This window comes from Engraulis encrasicolus, chromosome 3 (assembly GCF_034702125.1).
Source record: "Engraulis encrasicolus isolate BLACKSEA-1 chromosome 3, IST_EnEncr_1.0, whole genome shotgun sequence".
NCBI lineage: Eukaryota > Metazoa > Chordata > Actinopteri > Clupeiformes > Engraulidae > Engraulis > Engraulis encrasicolus.
Window position 1 is genome coordinate 44,184,032 of NC_085859.1, and position 20,638 is coordinate 44,204,669.

The 20,638-nt window shown below is 40.3% G+C and overlaps 1 protein-coding gene across 1 annotated transcript in view; it reads right to left on the reverse strand.

Moving 5' to 3' along the window:
* LOC134444961 (rano class II histocompatibility antigen, A beta chain-like) overlaps positions 1–14,173 on the reverse strand; it is a 32,058-nt gene extending 17,885 nt beyond the window's left edge. The window contains exons 1-4 of the mRNA XM_063194132.1: positions 14,134–14,173; positions 13,027–13,308; positions 12,196–12,477; positions 11,879–12,009 (exon numbers count right to left, since the gene is read on the reverse strand). Coding sequence (XP_063050202.1) covers positions 11,885–12,009; positions 12,196–12,477; positions 13,027–13,308; positions 14,134–14,173 — 729 coding nt within the window. The 3' untranslated portion in view covers positions 11,879–11,884. The remainder of the gene's footprint in view (positions 1–11,878; positions 12,010–12,195; positions 12,478–13,026; positions 13,309–14,133) is intronic.
* Between the last annotated feature and the right edge of the window lie 6,465 nt (positions 14,174–20,638).

The window sequence follows — 20,638 nt, forward strand, 5'->3', positions numbered from 1 at the left end:
AATGAGATTTTCTGCACATTTGTTTGCAAAATACATTTTTGCACATTATTTTTTCCAAAAAACGTATCAAAAATTCATAATGGCACCCAAACCTGTAGAACTGGTCTTATACTTTCCATAAAGTTGATGTGGCAATGACATAATGGTCCATGTTCATGGCATAGGGGATTCAGATGAATAGTGTGACTTTTTTCATGTTCATTAAGGTGTTCATTTCCAATACCTTTGCATTAGATTGGCGGAATAGCTGTGACTCTGACAGAATTGTTATTTTGTATATTTACCACACTAAAATCATATAAATATTGAAAAACACCAAGTCAACATATTTAAACATTAATTTTATGCACTGAAAAACTAATTTAGTTGACTTTTGGTCTTTATCCTGCTATAAATCTCTTTGGGTTGGTTTGGACCCGGACACCACAAATGCCACTCTTGATGATATTTTTTATTATTAGAGAAAAACTAATAAAATAAATTTGGGGGTTGTTGTACTCTCATATCAGCTGTAATACATGGACAACATAATCACTAATTGTATCACTTTGGGAGGTATTAATAGTGAATTTATGCAGATTTTAATAGTTTTGGTCATCAAAAACGATTTGCATAATGTAAGATAAAAGATCTTTAAAGTCAAAAAGATGAATACATCAAGTAATATTTCCATGGATATGAATACATACCAAGTTAGCCATGAGATGAAAAACAATATTTGATGATAACTAGTGTTTTTAGGTATTTTATAGCTGAGTTTTGTTATCACGGGTCAAAAATGACCCGAACACCACAGGTGTATGCAGCTTATGAACACAACACAAGGGTTAAGTTATGGAGCTATAGTGCCATGCAGGTGGAGTGATCACTACACTAGCGCACTAATACCATGTATTCTGTGATGTGTCAGATAGTAAATACATCTACTGAACCAACGTGAACATGTTCGCGACTCATCACTGTGTGTGATTGTAGGCCTATTCTCAAACACTTCAGCGGTGGTTGTGCAAGTTGTTTCAAATTAGGCCGATTCTTGAGTGCACTGAGCACTCAGAGAAGTCGTAGACCATGCCCAGTTGCTCAGAACACAAGTTAATCGCGCACACTGGCAATCACGCTGTTGTTAGTGAAGTAATACGTTGTGATGGCATCACTGACAACATCATTATACTGTATTTCAATATCTCGCAAAAGCACAGTTGTAAAGTCATTTTCGCATTTACAAACTGGATGGTGAATGAAGAATAGTCCCTCAAATTTTGTTGCGGCTAAGCTGACAGCTGGGAAACTTAATTGTTTTCTGCATGCACAGAGGCGGGGCGAGGCCACAAGCACAAGTAGAGGACGAAAGGTCGCATATTGGAATGCACTCAGGGACTCACTAGTTTCATGCTCTTTCGGCCCAGGGTTGTACTTATGTCATTTGACCCTCAACCTAACCCTAAATTGCTTGTTTGAAATGTTTGATTACCAAATGACGTAAGACGTAAGTACAACTGCGGGCTGAAAGGGCGTGAAAACTAGTGAGTACCCACATGCAGCAGCCATGGCCATGACACAAATTGCATAATATGATAATGCAGGGGGGTCACTGAGAGAAGTGACAACCTGAATATTGGCTTCAGTAGTAGGCCTATATGCTTTCATATATAGGCCGTACAGTACCTATTCCACAAATTGGTTAGGAAGAGTATTCACTTGTACAGTATGCTTAATGCATCTACTTTGTGTAGTAATGTAATTCACTGTGTGTGATTGTATTCTCAAAGACTTAAGCTGTGGTTGTGCAAGTTGTTTCAAATTAGGCCGAAGTCGTAGACCATGCCCAGTTGATCAGACCACAAGTTATTCGTGCTGTTCTTATTGCTTATTGCTACAAACACAGGGCTACATTCGGTGAAATAAAATACTCAGTCAGGGACTTGTTTTGTGTGTCTTTGATTTTGAACTACATCTTGGTTATAATGCCAAACACATCATACAACAGTGCATGCATCGCCACAAATGATTTTAAGGTAGCCTACATCTTGAAGTTTGGGTAACACTTTAATTATATGTTAATATGTTAATATATTAATATGTTAATATGTTAATGTTATTATTAGAGATGCACCGGATCCTGATTTTTAGGATCCTGACGGATACCGGATCCACTGCTTAAGATCCTGCCGGATCCGGAACCGGATACCGGATCCTACGAAAGGGTTGAAACACATAGCCAACTTGCACACGCGGGCTCTTTTTTATTACATTGGTGCAAACTAATTTTAAAACTCATTGGCTTACTGCCACACTGCCTTCAACGGCCGCTTCCAAAGGGCTTTCACTCCATGCAGTGATTGGGGTTGTGAAAGACTGACTGAAAAGCCTAGGCTACGTAAAAAGTAGAGATGCCCCAGATCCTGATTTTTAGGTAACTGCCGGATACCGGATCCACTGCTTAAGATCCTGCCGGATAGTCCGAAAAACCCTATTATCCAGCCGGATCCGGAATCGGATCTTGGATCCTGTACATCTCTAGTTAATATTTTATATTTTTCAAACATTTACAAATTGCTTGTAAATGAATGAAATAAGTACAACTGCGGGCTGAAAGGGCGTGAAAACTAGTGAGTACCCACATGCAGCAGCCATGGCCATGACGCAAATTGCATAAAATGATAATGCAGGGGGGTCACTGAGAGAAGTGACAACCTGAGTATTGGCTTCAGTAGTAGGCCTATATGCTTTCATATATATTAATATAGGCCGTACAGTACCTATTCCACAAATTGGTTAGGAAGAGTATTCACTTGTACAGTATGCTTAATGCATCTATTTAATGTTCTTGTCTACTTCTAATGAAAATTGAGCAATATTAATAAAAGAAATTAAATAAAGAATAATAATATATAAGTAATAAAATGTATAATAATAGCAAAATGACAAAAACATTTTTTTTTGCATGATGGGAGGGTCGGGGGCCGGGGTCGGGCGCAAAAATCTTCTTACAGTATATCACGGAAGTGAGTACATGCCTCACAGTTTTTTGCAGAAATGTGAGTATATCTTTTCATAGGAAAGCATTACAGAAATGTCACTTTGACACAATGATTAGTGACCTTTTAACAACATATTTAACCGCTTACATTTCTTGTTCCATCAGATCAAATCTCACACTAATCTATTTAAGCCAGGTGCACACTCAAAATGTAAAATTTCAATGCAAAGAAAGGTTGAAAGGCACACCGATGACCTCCCTTTTAATCCCTTTTCATTTCGAGATGATTCGAGCCAACACGGCCCCTTCTCTACTGGATTTTAATCTGGGGTGTACTCACTTACGTGGGTACATGTTAAAACATTAATGGCAGTATTTTGTTTTTTTCTGAGTGAACAAGAAATTTAAGCCGTTAAATATGTTGTTAAAAGGTCACTAAACATTGTGTCAAAGTGAAATTTCTTTCATGCTCTCCTATGAAAAGATATACTCAAAAATCTGCAAAAACTGTGAGGGGTTTGCTCACTTACGTGATATACTGTAAGTGCATATACATAGATGTCCAGCAGAAAAGGTCTGGGAGCCACTGGGCTACTTTGTGAGCTGCACAGTAGTTGACGTGACATGCTATTGAGGTCAGGTGAGGTTGGCTGGCTGGCTGGCTGGCTGGCTGGCTGGTTTTCCCCCTGCTATTGCTAGTTCTCAGAGAGCGAAAAAGTGAAAGTGAAACTAAACATTGGTTGCTTAGACAAACATATCTTTTTGGACCAGCCACAATGGAAAGTCCCAGACGAGATCTAGTATCATACTGCCCAGCCAATGGGATCATTTTAAAACACAAGCGTAACCTGTTGTATTGACAGAGGACCTTCGACTCGGAAAGAAAACTGTGGTGGAGGTCAATGTGGAACAATAGCTCCCCCAGTGGCGGGTTTAGCATATCACACTCAAATCTTCCTCTTGGGCGTTCACAAGACAAATTCATGTCATGATATTTCTTTGAGAAAACCATATGCCATGGCTTAAGAATCTGACACCGTCCACAGTAATATTCTAGTCTTTCTGCATTTCACTTAACTTTGATGCCTATTGGAAGATTTGCTTTAGAAACTGTTGTTGACTTCTGCATAAGCACCATGTTCAGTGGTCAGTACTTCAAAAAACTGGCATGTGCTTAGATCATGGTGGAGTAATGACGTGAGTTCTCGCCTTTACAGTGAGCTGTTTGCCACACAAGTTAGAATCTGCACTAATACTATTATGGTGAACAGAAAATGTAAAATTATTTTTGTACCCCACACTGTAACCCTCAATTTCCCTTGGCTACACGTGTGTGTTGGTATTGTGCAGGATAAAATATGTATTTCTCACATGTATGTCTGATAATCGTATAATTTCAATAATGTTTAAACAAGGAAATGCATTTTTGCAGAGGAAACAGCTGAGTCATAAGGTCAAAGAAGGTGATACACATAGTTTGTATTCCAGTATGTGACCTTGCGTCCTCCACTTGTGCTTGTGGCCTCACATTTTGCTGATGCCCCACCTCCGTGGAGAAAACAATTAAGTTTCCCGCTGTCTGTCAGCCTGGCCACAACCATTTTTGGGCGACTATTCTTCATTCACTATCCAGTTTGTAAATGAGAAAATGACTTAAAAATTGAGCTTCTGCGAGATAGCCTATTGAAATATAATAGGCCTACTGTTGTCAGTGATGTCATCACGACATATTACTTTCTGGTACGAGGCCACAAGCACAAGTGGAGGATGCAAGGTTGGAACACACCCACAGTTGTTATCCAATCAAATGCTTATCTCTTGTTACTTCCCTGTTCACACCGCATTGAGGAGAAAGTAGGTCAGAAAGTAGACGTGAAGGGTTTTGAAAGTAGTCAAATTACTTTTCTTTACTATGGGAATCAGAGGGTTTCGAGAAACACACATATTTCGCCTTGAAGTAGATACTACTGAAGAAAATGTGTAGTTTAATGCTAGCCCAAGCAAACCTAACCCCAAATTTTGAGAATCACTGTTGCTGGAAAAAGTCACTTTTGAATTTGACAGTTGGTCAGCCAAGCCTTTTCATGCCATTATTTGTTAAAAGTTGGCAACTGTGTCAGAAGTGATCAGCATGGACTAAGGTTTCAGAATCACCCGGTTGCCAACAAGCAAACTGACCTCTTGTTGGCAACTACCTGGTGTTGTGTAAAATACATGTTGCACTATGTTTCATAGGCCCTCCACTATTTTTCTGCTCTCCATCTGTTCTACATTACTTGTATACTGATGCACTCTGTACTGTCCCCTTACTCTGTACTTGCTTGAATGTCCTCCTTGTAAGTCGCTTTAGCCAAAAGCGCCTGCTAAATGCAGACATCTTTATAAATGTCATCTAAATCAGTGGTCAATCAATGGTTGGCCTAACTTTTGTGTAATCCTGCTGAATGAACAAACAAATAAACACACACTGGCAAAGCCATGACCTCCTTGACCTTGGTGGCAGTATAACAACAGATTGCAAAGGTGCGGGCTGCATCAGGAAAGTCCCAATTGCAGTCACTGTGGCATGCCAGCATACGTACCTGTAGATTGGCAATAGCAAGTGCAAATGAGGGAAGGTTACTGGCGGTAAGTTGTGGGAAAGTGAAGACATACTGTAGGGAAATTGCATGTTCTCTGTCACATCCCATAAGATCAGTTTCAAGCCAATTTAACTTTTAAGATAAAGCGCTATACATTCGCTTATTTGCACCAGACTCCCCCAAATCAAATCTACAGTATGAAGTAGGTTGTGTTTGTACTGGTGTCTAGACGTGTCTAAAAGGTTGCTAAATAGTTGGCAGCTCAACTCGATTGTAAGTCGTTTTGATTAAAAAGCATCTGCCAAAAGTAATGTACTGTAATCAGGGGTATAGCAGCAAATTTTGGGCAATATGTACAACCCCCCCCCCCCCCCCCTGAACGACACCCCTGAATGTAATGTAATGTAATCTATACTGTTTGGACAGCCAGAAGTGCAGACACCACAGGCCTACTGAAATCTTTGGACAGCCATCCCCACTCCATTAATTGTTTTTGAACAACATGATACGAGACTGTCTAAGTGTGATGGGGATGCAAGGCACCACCTCTCTCTAAGTGTTTCCTGATTATCACCCAGATAGTTACCGTATACTGTAGCAGAAAAACTTGATAGGCAAGATTAAAGGAAAAGAGTTTAATGGTAATGGGGTATTCAGAACAATAATTGTAGAAATAGGCAACAGTAATTGTCTTTGGTTCAGACCCCCACCTCCTCAGAAGAAATATGATGGAGGGAACGCATGACCTGATATTGGAGATGGCAAGGGGCAATAGAAATTGTTTTATTTATTTATTTATTTTTAGTGATGTATTCATTAATGTACACTGTGTTAATCTTTGTACTGCATTGTACTACGTGTTCTCCATTCAGAACAAACGTTTGCCATATTCAAATGTTTTGTCCCTATTCTCTGATCCTGTTGATAAACACACACACACACACACACACACACACACACACACACACACACACACACACACACACACACACACACACACACACACCATCCAAACACACACACACACACACACACTAGGGATGGCACAAACCGCACCGAAACCGTACAATTCACACACATACCGAACCGAACTGTGCAATCCATCGCAAACCGCAATTCATGTACTGCCCAGAAAAATATGTAAAACAGAGATTCTAGGAGTATCTTATCCAGTCTCTCTGATTAAAACATTAGCGTATAAGACCAAATCAGAGGATGACACAATTAAAATCACACCATTTTCACATTATAAGCCTATACAAACCATATGTAGGATATTTAGTGATGAGTCCGATTCTATCAGCCAGTGCACCATTTATCATGAACTAAAAAAAAAAGAACCGTAGAGAACCGAAAACCGTGACACTGCGATATGAACCGAACCGTGAATTTTGTGAACCGTACCACCCCTAACACACACACACACACACACAATACATTCAATGTATATTCAATATAAGGAACATTCCAATGTGTAAAGTAGTGCACGTATGACATCTAGTGGTGATCTTATAAAACTGCAACCAGCAACAATACAGCAGGTACTCATCAAGAAATCAGGTGCTCGAGGTCAAAACAATCCCTTGTGCATCATCTCCTAATCTTATGCATCTCTCTTCCATTGCTAATTTATAGTTAGTGCATGAATTATTATTATTGTTGCTGTTATTATTATTTAATTATGAGGGGGGCTCCTGACCAGTTATGCCTGGGGCCTTCAAAACCTTAGCAGCGGCCCTGCGTACACGGAAGGCACCTTTGTAATGCAATAGTGACACGAAATACACTGAAAAACTTGAGCATGTCTTCCTCTTGAACCACTGGGCTATTAACCCTAAATTCAACAACCTCAGTGTTACATCCAAGAACTAATTCATGCTTTTGGCTTCCATTGCTCTGCAAGAGGCATCAGCAAATCCACTGACATTAATGTTCCTAAAGGTACCTGTAGAACTACATGGAACTGCCTGTAGAACTACATACTGCAACTGACACAGAAGCTCAATAGACTCACTCTCGTACTTTTTTACTGCTGTGTTCTTTGACCAACATGGCTTTTTGATCATCTTAAGAATAGAGACATAAAAAAGAAAGATCTAGACAATTAAGATCAGCACTTATGCAGGACTGAACTTAGATCAAAACCACGGACGACCATAGTGGGCCAAAATGCCCAAACACATCTGCCCCCTGAGGACAGTCAGCCCACCAGGAAAAACCCTGTATGCCAGACTACCAGTCCAGCCCGGAGCACATAATAGAATTCATCTAGATTTCGATTCAGCATGATCAAATTCAATCCGTCTGGATTATGTCACACCTTGAGTGCCATGGAGCCCAATGTCCAGAATGAACATCAAAAGTCATCAGTGCTTGTGTGTGGTTCTTAATGTGTCTACACAGTACGCCTATATCAATCTCGTCAATATTAAATAGATGATGGTTTTGGCTGTTAAGGTGTGCTTGCAGAGAGTTACTTGTGCGCAATCCCAGGTGCTGAACAAAAAAAAACATTAATTTGTACAGTGCCATGAGAAAGTTTGGGCGCCCTTTTGGAAAATCATTACATCGGTTTATTTCTCATTGAACTTTTAAAGTAGCAACTTCATTTTAACATATGTTAAACTGAAGGGAAAGAGAAACATTTCAGCAGTGGAAGAATTTTCATAGGTTACAGAAAGAATTTTACGTGGATTTAAACAAAAATAGGCGTGTGCATAAATATGGGCACCCAAAAGAAGGTATACCATTAATATGAAGTAGAGCTCATCTTTGCAGCACAAACTGGTTTACTGACTTTGGAATCCCTTCAGTCACCAAGACAGACATGATTGGTCATTAAAATGTTATTTATCATACAAAATAGCAGACGAGGCTTGTCCTAAGTTCTGTCTTGGAGAGTGGAATATGGTGGGCTCTGAACAAACTGTAGTTTGTTGAAAAATAGTTAAAAGGGCATGGCTAAATGATGGTAAGAATGGCAACAGGCACACTACAGCACACCTCCATAGAATTACAATATTACAAGAACTACAAGAACATGGGTCCTTCCACGTATACTTTTCACAAGGCAAAAGCTCATTGGATGGGTGATGCATAAAAAGGCTTTCCTGTGTATCCATCAGAAATAAGTTGTTAAACTTATGCAGAAAGCTTATCTGGACAAGCTAAAAGCATTTAGGGAAATCACAGTGTGGTCAGATGAGGCTGAGTTAGAAGTATTTGACCTTAACAATGGGAGGTGGATATGGCAAAAAATGCACCCATCAATTCTATGACCTCTGGTCTAAAACACAACCTACTATAGGTCTGCATGGATAGTATACATACTGTAAAACGTATTACAGTTAAGGGCCTCACTAATTCTTTTCAAATAGCATATTTTTCAAAAGAATGTTCAAGTGTCAGTCACGAAATTAGAGCTGAGCAGAGTTTGGACTTTCCAGCAGGACAGAGTTTGCACAGCACTGATCAAAATTCAACAATGAGTTAATGTGAAACAACAAGTGCAATGTATTGGAATGGTCATACCAATCTTGAGATATCACTATCATTGAAAAATAATGAATCTATTTGAACCAGGTTGTCCAAAGAAGACAGATGATTAACCTGACTGTATTAGAGGGGTTCTGTATATAATTGGCAACTATTCAGTAGCACCAGGCAGTTGGAACTTGTCTTCTTGTATAGCAAGTATTCAAAGGCCATTAGATCAGCAAAGGTGAGCTCTACTTCATATTAATGGTATACCTTCTTTGGGGTGCCCATACTTATGCACACACATATTTTTGTTTAAATCCACATAAAATTCTTTCTATAACACCTATGAAAATTCTTCCACTGCTGAAATGTTTCTCTTTCCCTACAGTTTAACATATGTTAAAAGGAAGTTGCTACTTTAAAAGCTCAACGAGAAATAAACCGATGTAATGATTTTCCAAAAGGGTGCCCAAACTTTCTCATGGCACTGTATTTGTCAGTCAATCTGAGGAAGACCGAGAGGTCGAAACGTCATCATGCTTGCTAATGAATGAATACAAAGAAAAAAATAACTTAAAGAAGAAAAAAATCCAAAGGAGTGTGAGAACCTTTTGCCTGTTAAGGGTTCATGTGTAATTGTTGTAATATTGTAATACAACAATAACAATAACTAAGTTGACTGTGGTGATGTGCTGTTTCTTTTTAGATGATAATAAGGGTATATGGGTCAGTGACAAATAAGTCAGGCCAAGAGCAATGCAAGTACTTTCTGAGTTCCCGAAAATACGGGAACTCCTCCCACTTTGTCGGTAAGCAAACAATCATAAGCAAACCAAGAGAGGAGGGTCAACCATGCCGTTTGGGAAATGTTAATTGTTATGCTCTTGGTCAGACCAAGTCTCGAAGAGATTTGAATGTCGATGATAATCAGGCTAGTGGCATATACTGTAGCACATGTCAGGGCAGAACAATGACAGCCAGTGTCACTATTGTTTTTTTTATTTGTTTGAGCTATCTAAAAAGCATATTCATTGCAGCATATAAACTACCAATTATTAGTAAATTTAATTAGGCTAATTAGATGCCATTGCGCCACCTGACTTTTGAGCCTTGACCATTATATGAGAATTATGGTGACCAAATGTTACATCAGATGTTATTAGATTGTATTAATGTTGCATGAGGAAAAAGGCTAAACAAAAAAACCTCAAGGTGAACGATCCCCTCCCCCTCCTGTAAAACATGGGGTGCATGTAGGCCTACATAATTGCACGTTTTTGTAATTTCAAGTCAAAACACGTCAACTGACTTTTATATTGTTTTATTGAAATAGAAATTGAAACAGAGAAATTACTTCAGACAATCTTCAACAATAGTTGCAAAGTGAAAGAAACACACAGAGATGCATAAGCACATATAGTGCAGAGGCGCGCGCACGCGCGCGCGCACACACACACACACACACACACACACTCACACACACACACACACACACACACACACACACACACACACACACACACACACACACACACACACACACACACACACACACACACACGCACGCACAAACACACACACACACAGTAGAAAAATATGTATCAAAATGTATTCAATCTATTTAAAAGAACTATGCTTATAGAATTGAAAAGGGTCTTGAGAAGTTATAAAGAACTGTACGGAAAGAAATTTACCTGCAGTACCTAATGTATACTGCAGAGGGAGCTGAGGTCCTACTAATTCAAACAGCCCACTGATCCCACTATCATACCAGCTCCTAAAAGCATTGCATTTGCTTGCCATGTTAGTTTTCAGAAAGGATTTCCAACAAGTGGGAAATAAATATTAAAACTTTGATTCTAAATCTCAGAATAAATGCAGCAACAAAACTGTCTTTTAGTCATGTATACGTGTGTGCTACACTATACAAGCCAATGGAAAAAAAAAACATACAGCAAAATCAGCCTTCAATCTTGTAATCCAAACCATATCCAATCATTCTTGACTGATAGATGTCTTGATAGATGACAGATGTCTTGATAGAATTTTAGTGCAGCATACGGTGATAGGTCTGAAAAAATACAATCAAAAGTTAAGATAGTTGAACAAATACAATTGCCTTAGCCTTGTTCACATGCTGTAGAATAATGGTGCATTATTTTTTTTTCATCATAAATGTCTGACTCTTGTAAGAGGAGCCCTGGGGTGTATTCCAAGATGTTGGTTAAGTAGTAAACCAGGTTAAGTTAACCTAGATGTGGTGGTAAATAATCTAATATTCCTCATATTCATAACGAAATGTCACCTTCAGGTTAGACTATCTAAAGCAGTGATTCTCAAACTGTGGGCCAGAGCCCACTTTTGGGTCATGAAGGTATTCCAAGTGGGCCTTGAAACAATTTTCTAAAAATCTAAATAATATTTTTGTGTGTGTTTCTGTTGATTTAATTGAGTTGTATTGCTCATTGGGTCAGAAGTTTCAAGTGGGCCCCAAGTTGGAAAAGGTTGGGACCCCCAGATCTAATGGTTTCCCTGCCCTGTATATCGCTGTGTTCTTGCACTACCCCCCAAGAATTGCCCTCTGTCACCAGGGTCACCAGGGTCCCATGTATCAGGGGGGCCACTGGGAGTCTGTTTGTTTTACAGACTGAATATCATATCAACATGGGTCTATTACAGTTGGGCCCATAGGACCCTGCATCATGCATTAGGCAGTCCACTAACACATATTATCCTGACTGGTAAAGGTGGATTTGATTGCAAGCAACACAAAACTTACAAATTGTAACTTATTATAGCGCAACATTGTGACTTGTAGAACAACATTGAAACTTACCTGTAACTACAGAATAGTCCCAGACTTCTTCTTGTAGTAGATGAATCCTGCAGCAGTGACGACGAGCCCCAGCACCAGGCCTGCTGCCCCAATGGCAATCTTATTCCTCTCAGGCTCAGGCATGGAGGAGTCTGGGGGAACATTCAGGCATACGTATTTGCAATGAAATTTGTGTTTGCTCTCTCGCGCTCTTTGTGTGTGTGTGTGTGTGTGTGAATAAGAGAGAAAGAGAGAGGGAGAGAGATTGAAAAAGACAGACAGACAGACAATGCGTGCACATTTCTTTTTTAAAGTATGAGAATGGTGGATATTCTCACCCCAGTCGACCAGTTTAGGCTCCTTGAGGCTGGTGTGGTGCACCTCACAGGTGACCTTCTCTCCAGCTTTGGGGGTGAACTCCAGGTGGGAGTGGATCTGGTAGTACCAGTCCCCATCCGCCAGCTCCTCACTGGATATCACGTCACCAATCACCTCCTTGCCATCTCTGTACCAGGTCAGCTTGATCATCTTGGGGTAGAAGTTGTAGGCGCTGCACACCAGCATGGCTGGATGGCCATTACTGGACGCCTTTGTCAGTCTCAACTTCACCTGTGGCTCAGCTGAAACACAACAGTATTTATGTAAGAATTGCAAGATTGGCAGGATTTTGGCATTACATGCATTTCCACTGATGCATGTAATGCTGGTACGATGTTGGTTACAAACAGTTGTGATTATGACATTGGAAACCATAAGTGGTATTGCATTCTTACAAATGCTTTTTAAAGATATTGTTAGGATAATTGTCAGGAACACTTTCATGAATTATAATTTAAGCAATGTCAACGAACAAACACTTTCATTACTTATATTCAATTATATGATTTTAGTTCATTTTATATTACTATGTCAGTGCATGCAGATACAGACCAACATTTTTTCTGATGATTGGGTCTATTAACTTAACTACAATTTTTGCCTCACTACGAAAAATATCTCTATTTTGCCCGTCTCACCTTAGAGTTATGGCACTAATACATATTTTTTTCTTCAATATGAATGATAAAAAATAATAAATACATTCGCCAGAGAGAGATAGAATTAGGTGATAAAGATTTATTGGTACTGATTTGCTTTCTTGAATGTGTCATGTTTCACCATCTACTCACCCGTCTTTGTCAGTATGTAATTAATCTCATTCTGGGTATTGCGCCTGCAGTATCTCTCCTTCTCTGCCCTCACCCCTCCCAAAATGGCTGTATTATTGTTATATCTCTCTGCACTGAGCACTCCGTGTGCCGTGTAGCCTACAAACTTCCCCACGGTGCTGTTAAAGCGCAGAAATCCAGCCTTATTAAAGTAGAGGTCTACGATGAACTCCAGATAACTCTGGTCAGGGGAGGTGAAACGGCACTCTTGCACAGTGCCCCCCTCATATCCATCAGCTCCACCTGTATGTATGGTAAAACATTATCAGTATCATATTTGTACACTTAGTCTGCTGTCAACTACCATGAGAAACACAACATTGATTTATAATTTAACAATTAGTCTCTACTGTATACTATATTAACACATTACTTGATACAGTACAGCATACATATCGAGGGCGCGAGCTAAATAAGGCCTGGTGTGATGTGTGTACTACATCACTTTAATGTTCCTCAGGATCAATAAAATATTTTTGCTACTTCACTTTACTTTTTAATTGATGGATGTTTAAATAAATGCATTTAATTGTACAGAATGTTTTAACTGTATATTAATTTTATTGCTGAACCCCAGGAAAAATAGCTGGGTCTGTGCCCAGCTAATGGGGATCCTACTAAACTAAACTAAACTAAACTAAACTAAACTAAACTAAACTAAACTAAACGCTAATGCATCACATAAAATTCCATAATTATGCATAGAAAGTGAAGACTTACCCACTGACAGAGAGAGGATTATCATCAGCACACAGACGAAATGTTGTACTGTGGCCATGGTGAAGCAGTCTGAACGCCTCTGGGAAACACACTGAGAGAAAGAGAAGGCTGAAGAGGACACATGTGGGAAAGGACCAATCAGCATGCAGTTGTCATTAGTTCCTATGCAGAACTCTGCTTGAATTAGAGGAATCATAGTAGACATCCATCTTTAGTTCAGTTAAAAGTTGATGGAAAAACAACCTTTTCTCATTCGTTATTGACAGCCATTTGACTTTATTAGACACTAAATCTACATGCTCCCTTGCCTGATTGTCATCGACTTCCAAAGCTCTGTGAGATAGTAACACAGTGTTGCGTCACTAGGATCGGTGAGACCAGACATCATGTTTCCTATGATTGAATGAATGTACCTTTATTGGCCCAGGGGGAATTTGTTTTGCGCTTTGGGAACACTTGAACATACAGACAATTACGACATACAAGGACACGACTAAAAACAAAGAAAACATACAAAGTATTCAAATAAAAATAAAAAGTCCTGGCAGAATGGAAATAATCAAATTAAAAATCCTATATACATTTAGTATATTAAAGTTATTATATTAATTCTGTCTAAACTTAACTTATTCAACAGTTGGATGGTTCTATGCACAAAGGATGTTAAAGTGTCTATTTTAAGTTAAACACTACTATAGCTCATTGTATTTGTCAAGCTAAATTGGATAAGTAAAATGGCATTCAAAATCACAATAAAAAAATGTTTTTCACTCTGAATATCAAAAAACAACTTTAATAACCAAAGCGAGGATGAGTTCCACGGAAGTGAAAATATTCAACATGGGAAAAAAATCATGGAGGATGATGGCCCGCAGCTTTATCTGCTACAATTTGGAACCAAAGAGGAGAGAGAGTGGACAGGCCAGGGCAATTAGAAGATGGATAGGGTTAGGGATGATGAGAAGAAAAGGAAGGTAGACAGGGCTGGAGTGGGCCCTGTAATCAGGCCAGGATTTTAATTCACATCTACCACTTTGAAATGGAAAATCGATCAAAAAGGCATTTTATTGGACTTATGTTTAAGTAGATTATGTGTTGTTAAGTTAACAGAAAACTAAATATGACAACAAGAAAAGAAAAGCTAATATTTGTATTTGTAAAGGAGTTATTTGACCAATCAAACTGAATTTGCCATCAAAAAAGTTCTCAACAACTTGCCTATACTGTATCTGTGGCTGTGAGTGTGGGTTACTGTGGAGTCAGGCTCCATGTTCTGTTTGTCTGATGCTCCACATGCATGGTAGCCAACTAATGTGCAATAGTCCCGTAGTGTTCGGCCCACATGTAGGCTATGTTTTGTCCTTACTTAAAGGGACACTGTGTGAGATTTTTAGTTGTTTATTTCCAGAATTCATGCTACCCATTCACTAATGTTACCTTTATCATGAATACTTACTACCACCATCGAATTCTAAGTTTTCATTATGACTGGCAAAATTGCACTTTTCATACATGAAAAGGGGGATCTTCTCCATGGTCTGCAATTTTGAATTTCCAAAAATAGCCATTTTTAGCTGCAAAAATGACTGTACTTGGACCATACTAGAAAATATTTGTTTATTACTCATGTAAATTTCATGAAGTACTTTCATGTCAATATCACATTTGGCAATAGGCAGCCCAGTTTCAATGAGCAGCGTAGTGGCAGTACCTTTTTTGACCATTTCCTGCACAGTGTCCCTTTAAACTAGCCTCGCGATGCCATCCTCTGTACTCCACCCAAAGATTTTGGCTCCACATATCATCTGGCAAAAGCCTCGAGCTCGGTTCTCTCAGTGTTTCGCCAATCAGCTGTAGCTGGGGATCTTACCATCCAAAAAGGGCCTAATCGTTACGCGCTGGATAGAAGCACCAAAATCGGTGTAGACCTTCTTTAGGGTGTTCTCCATCATTTCAGAAGGGGTGCCCCAAATTTCAATGTCATTAAGGTCATTTTTATGGGGTAAATCCAAGATGGCTGCCCAAAACGAGCTAATAGTAGTAAAATGCAGGGATTAAAGCAAAAAAAAGTCATCTGACTGAACTTTTTTACCGGTTAGGTACCCGATCGAGTATCACTCCGTAACCCTATGAAAACCAATGTAGTCAGGCTCTGCCCTCGTAACGAAACATACACTGGTTTTACGCAAGGAATGGTGTCAGAGTCAGCGCTAGACATAGTCAAGTCAAGTCAAGTCAAGTCAAGTCAAGTTTTATTGTCAATTTCTTTACATGCACTGGTCATACAAAGAATTTGAAATTGCGTTTCTTGCTCTCTCATACAGACATAGACTAATCTAGGTAAGGACATAGACAGTATAGACATAGACAGTACTCATACAGTTGTGCTCATATGTTTACATACCCCAGCAGAATAAACGCTTTCTTCGCGATTTCTCACAAAATATGAAGGATTACACAAAACCTTTTTTTTCACTCATTGCTAGTGACTAGCTTAAGATATTTATTAGCAATATTCTGTGTTTACTCTTTCAAAAGCATGATCACAACCCAAACTACCCAAATGACCCTGTTCAAAAGTTTACATACCCTAGTTTTTAATGCTGAATATGGCCCTGTTTAACATCAGGGACTCTAAATTGTTTGTGTTAGTTGTGGATAAGGCTCTTAATGTTCTCAGATGACAAAACAGCACATTCTTCCTGGCAGAATGGTTGTTTCCTATAATATCTTTGGGTGTCTTGCTGGAACCTTACATTTGAGGTTTCCCCTGAGTGGCTCAATGATGTTGAGATCAGGAGAGTGAGACGGTCGCTCAAAAACTTCATTTATTCTTTCTGAAGCTAGTGACGGGTTGATTTGACTTTCTGTGTTGAAATATTGTTATGTTGGCATGTCCAAACAATGGACCATGTGCAGTTTCAAGGCTGATGTGTGTCAAGTTTCCTCCAGTATTTTTCACAGGGCAATGTATTCATCATTCTGCGAGTATGGATCAAAAGTATAATGCATTTGTAACTCAAATGTCCCCATGAAATCAGTGGTCCATGACCATGTTTCACAGAAGGGTATGGTGTAACTTTCATCATAGGCTCCATTGCCTGTTGTCCAAATGGTACTGTTAATAGTGGCCTAAAAAAGTTCCATATTGATCTCATTTTTCCAAATGACTTTGTCACAGGCATTTTGATGCTTCTCACTGTGCTATTTGGTGTATCATATGCAAAATAACATGTTTGCATTTTTGTGGTAATGGCTTTCTCCTGGCAACCCCCAACAGCCCATCTTTCCTCAAGTGCCTCTTTCCTGTACAGTTTAAAACATTTTTTCATGTTGTCCTATATTTCACCTGAAGTTATTTTTTGGTTGTCCTATGCCTCCTGAACAATTTCCCTTGCAATGATCATTGCAATGCAATGATTCCCTTGCCCATTGGCTTGATTCCAACCAAACTCCTCATATTGCATTTCTGAATTGAAATTCCAATGGTGCCAACATGACAATATTTCGACACAGAAAGCCAAATCAACCCGTCATTAGCTTCATGTAGTGGGCGAGACCGTTACAGGAGGTAGTTCGACTACGCCACCCCCGGGGGTGGAGCCCCCGGAGGAAATGAATTAGGGGTAGTTACAGATACCCCGGACCAACACACACTTGGCTCGTTCAAAAAATCGAGAATCCCCAGAAAGCCGACCTAAAACCTCGGGAAAGTGGGAGTGAACATTTGGTGACGCAATGTCAGATCGATAATTATCGAGGTTGATCTCTGGCGGAAGTATAGAAGAACGAGTTCCCGAGCTTGTGTTTTGTGTGACGACACACGCATCATCAACATGGCGCCCATGCATGCAACTGACATGTAAACAGTATCATAAATGCTAAATTATCCTCTTGTAATCACTATATCAACAACACCAGTTAATGTCATTTAATTGCAGATGCACATATGACAGCAATGCTGGTCTCTGACTGTTTAATTTAGTTTACTTCAGCTAAAATGATATGTCGTGGGTGTGGAGGATCAAGGTGAGGTGAAAAAAAGAAAAGAGAACCAAAACAAAACACGCATGAATCCCGATTGTTCCGGGATCAGTGGCGTTCATGCGCCAAACTCCAGAACTCGATTGTCATGTGAGTAGTGTCGTCAGCTGTCTTGAGAGGTCCCGAGCTGGTGAAGGCGACAAATGTACCCGCACAATAGATTACCAGGCAAACACAGGTTCGTGCACAATGGAGGCAGAGACAGTGGTGACCATTAATAATTCAAATCTTTATTATTCTTTGCGTTATAAAAATATATTTTTCTCACTCTTTGCAATAAATATAAAAAGGTACTCACAATTCACAAAGTGCAGTGGGGTGGGTGTGCTGTCGCAATCACCCGCAGATCGATAAACACCTGCCCCAAAGTATGTTCACGTTAACAGTAAAGTGCAGGGGTGGGTGTGCTGCCACCACACCCGCGGATCTGTAAACACCTGCCCCAAAGTATGTTCACTAATTCACAATAGACAACACACCTGGTAGGCCTAAGGCCTTAGAACCCACACTCAGGTTGGCAGACTTTGCCACTAGGGGCTGGCACGGCTAACACAATAGGGCGAATGGCACACCTCAGGATTAACAAAAGAAAAAGTAAAGAAATAGTTCACAACAAACAGAAATAATTCACGGCAAACAGAAACAACAAGAAATCAGCAAACCATGCAAAATAAATCAAAATCCAGTAAATACATGCAGTTAAATAAGAAATTAGATAATTGAATGAAATAATGAAAAAAAAGGAAATTAGGCACAGCAAACGAAAGAAAACGAAAATCAAAACATGAGGTAAACCAACCCCAGAGGCTCAGCTCAGTGCAGTCCCCTAGGTATCCCCACACTCACTCGTCACACACACACACACACGCACCAACGTACGCACACGCACACACACACTGTGGAATGGCTCACACACCAGCTCACACCGAGCCGAGCGCCCACACGCACACACACACACACACACACTGAACTAAAGCGCGCCAACGCACACACACGCACGAATGTCCAATTTCCCGAGGCCGGAGCAGCAGCCGAGATACGGGTTCCCGGCGTCCAGAGGCACCACACAACCGGGGCTAAAAGTCGCCGCTCGTGCACCTAACGCGTGGTGTGTCTGACCACGGCCACACGGATACAACCTGCGAGGGAGGAGGAGAGCGTTAGCCAAGCTAGCAGGACACCCACTATCACACGATTCTGCTGCCGAGAGGTTACCTTACCCGGAGATGAGGGTGCACCGATGCGCAATTCTCACAGTCGGAGTGCCAATACAGAGGTACACGGCCGAGGCGCCGGTAGCGACCACACGCTGAAACCATAATAATGGCCGTCGTTAGCAACCATGGTAAGAAAACAAACAGTCAGAGCTGGGTAAAGGCACAAGCTAACCCACTATAATACATACCGGCGTGCAGGAGACGGGAAAAGCGCAAGGTAACCATTGGTATTGTCCACCGAAGTCCTTGCCAGTGGAGAAGCAAGAGATCACTCTAGCCAAGTAAGAGACGCCAAGTCGGAATCACAACCTATAGAACAGCAGACGCGAAGTTAGCCACTAGCCGCTGGCTAGCACATAAACAGCGACAAGAGATGGTCCACATACTCACGAGGACAAGAAATGGTCCACATCTCCTAGATCTGAACTGGACACCGCACTCCTCTCGACGACGAGGGGAGAAGCAACCACAGCATTCGCCGGTGGCGATGAAACGCGCAAAGGGGGACTTTGCAGGCTTACCGAATACTAGCCACTGGCAGTGTTTATGAAGAGACTTCCCATAAGCCTCTACGAGCGGCGTGGTGACGTGTGCCGCAGCGTCAGACTTCCCTTAAAGGAGCAGCGCTCCATTACATTCAGAAAGAATAAAATGAAGGTTTTTGAGCGACCATCTCACTCTCCTGATCTCAACATCATTGAGCCACTCAGGGGAAACCTCAAATGTGAGGTTCCAGCAAGACACCCAAAGATATTTTGGGAAACAACCATTCTGCCAGGAAGAATGTGCTGTTTTGTCATCTGAGAACATTAAGAGCCTTATCCACAACTACCACAAACAATTTAGAGCGGTCCCTGATGTTAAACAGGGCCATATTCAGCATCAGAAACTAGGGTATGTAAACTTTTGAACAGGGTCATTTGGGTAGTTTGGGTTGTGATCATGCTTTTGAAAGAGTAAACACAGAATATTGCTAATAAATATCTTAAGCCAGTCACTAGCCATGAGTGAAAAAAAAGGTTTTGTGTAATCCTTCATATTTTGTGAGAAATCGCAGAGAAAGCGTTTATTCTGCTGGGGTATGTAAACATATGAGCACAACTGTACATGGACATAAGACAGTATGGACATAGACAGTGCTCATACAGACATTTAAAGTGCAAGACTGGACAACAGAAGACTTGTAGAGAACATACATTAAGAGGAGGTATTTTGTTGTGCTTTTTCTAAAAGTCCTTTATAGCGTTCTGACATACAGTAGTAATAGTAGCATTTGAAGAAAATAAATAATTAAAATAGGTTTATCAAATACACCAGCAGCAGTATGTGTGTGTGTGTGTGTGTTTGTGTGCGTGTGTGTGTGTTTAGTGCAGGTAGAAAGTGCGGTGTGCGTCTGTGTGTGTGTGTGTGTGTGTGTGTGTGTGTGTGTGTGTGTGTGTGTGTGAGTATGAGTTGTGTGTCAGTGTGTGTATGTTTGGGTTTAGTGCAGAAAGTGCGGTGTTCTTGTGTGTGTGTGTGTGTGTGTGTGTGTGTGTGTGTGTGTGTGTGTGTGTGTGTGTGTGCATGTGTATGTTTTGAGTTAGTGCAGGTTG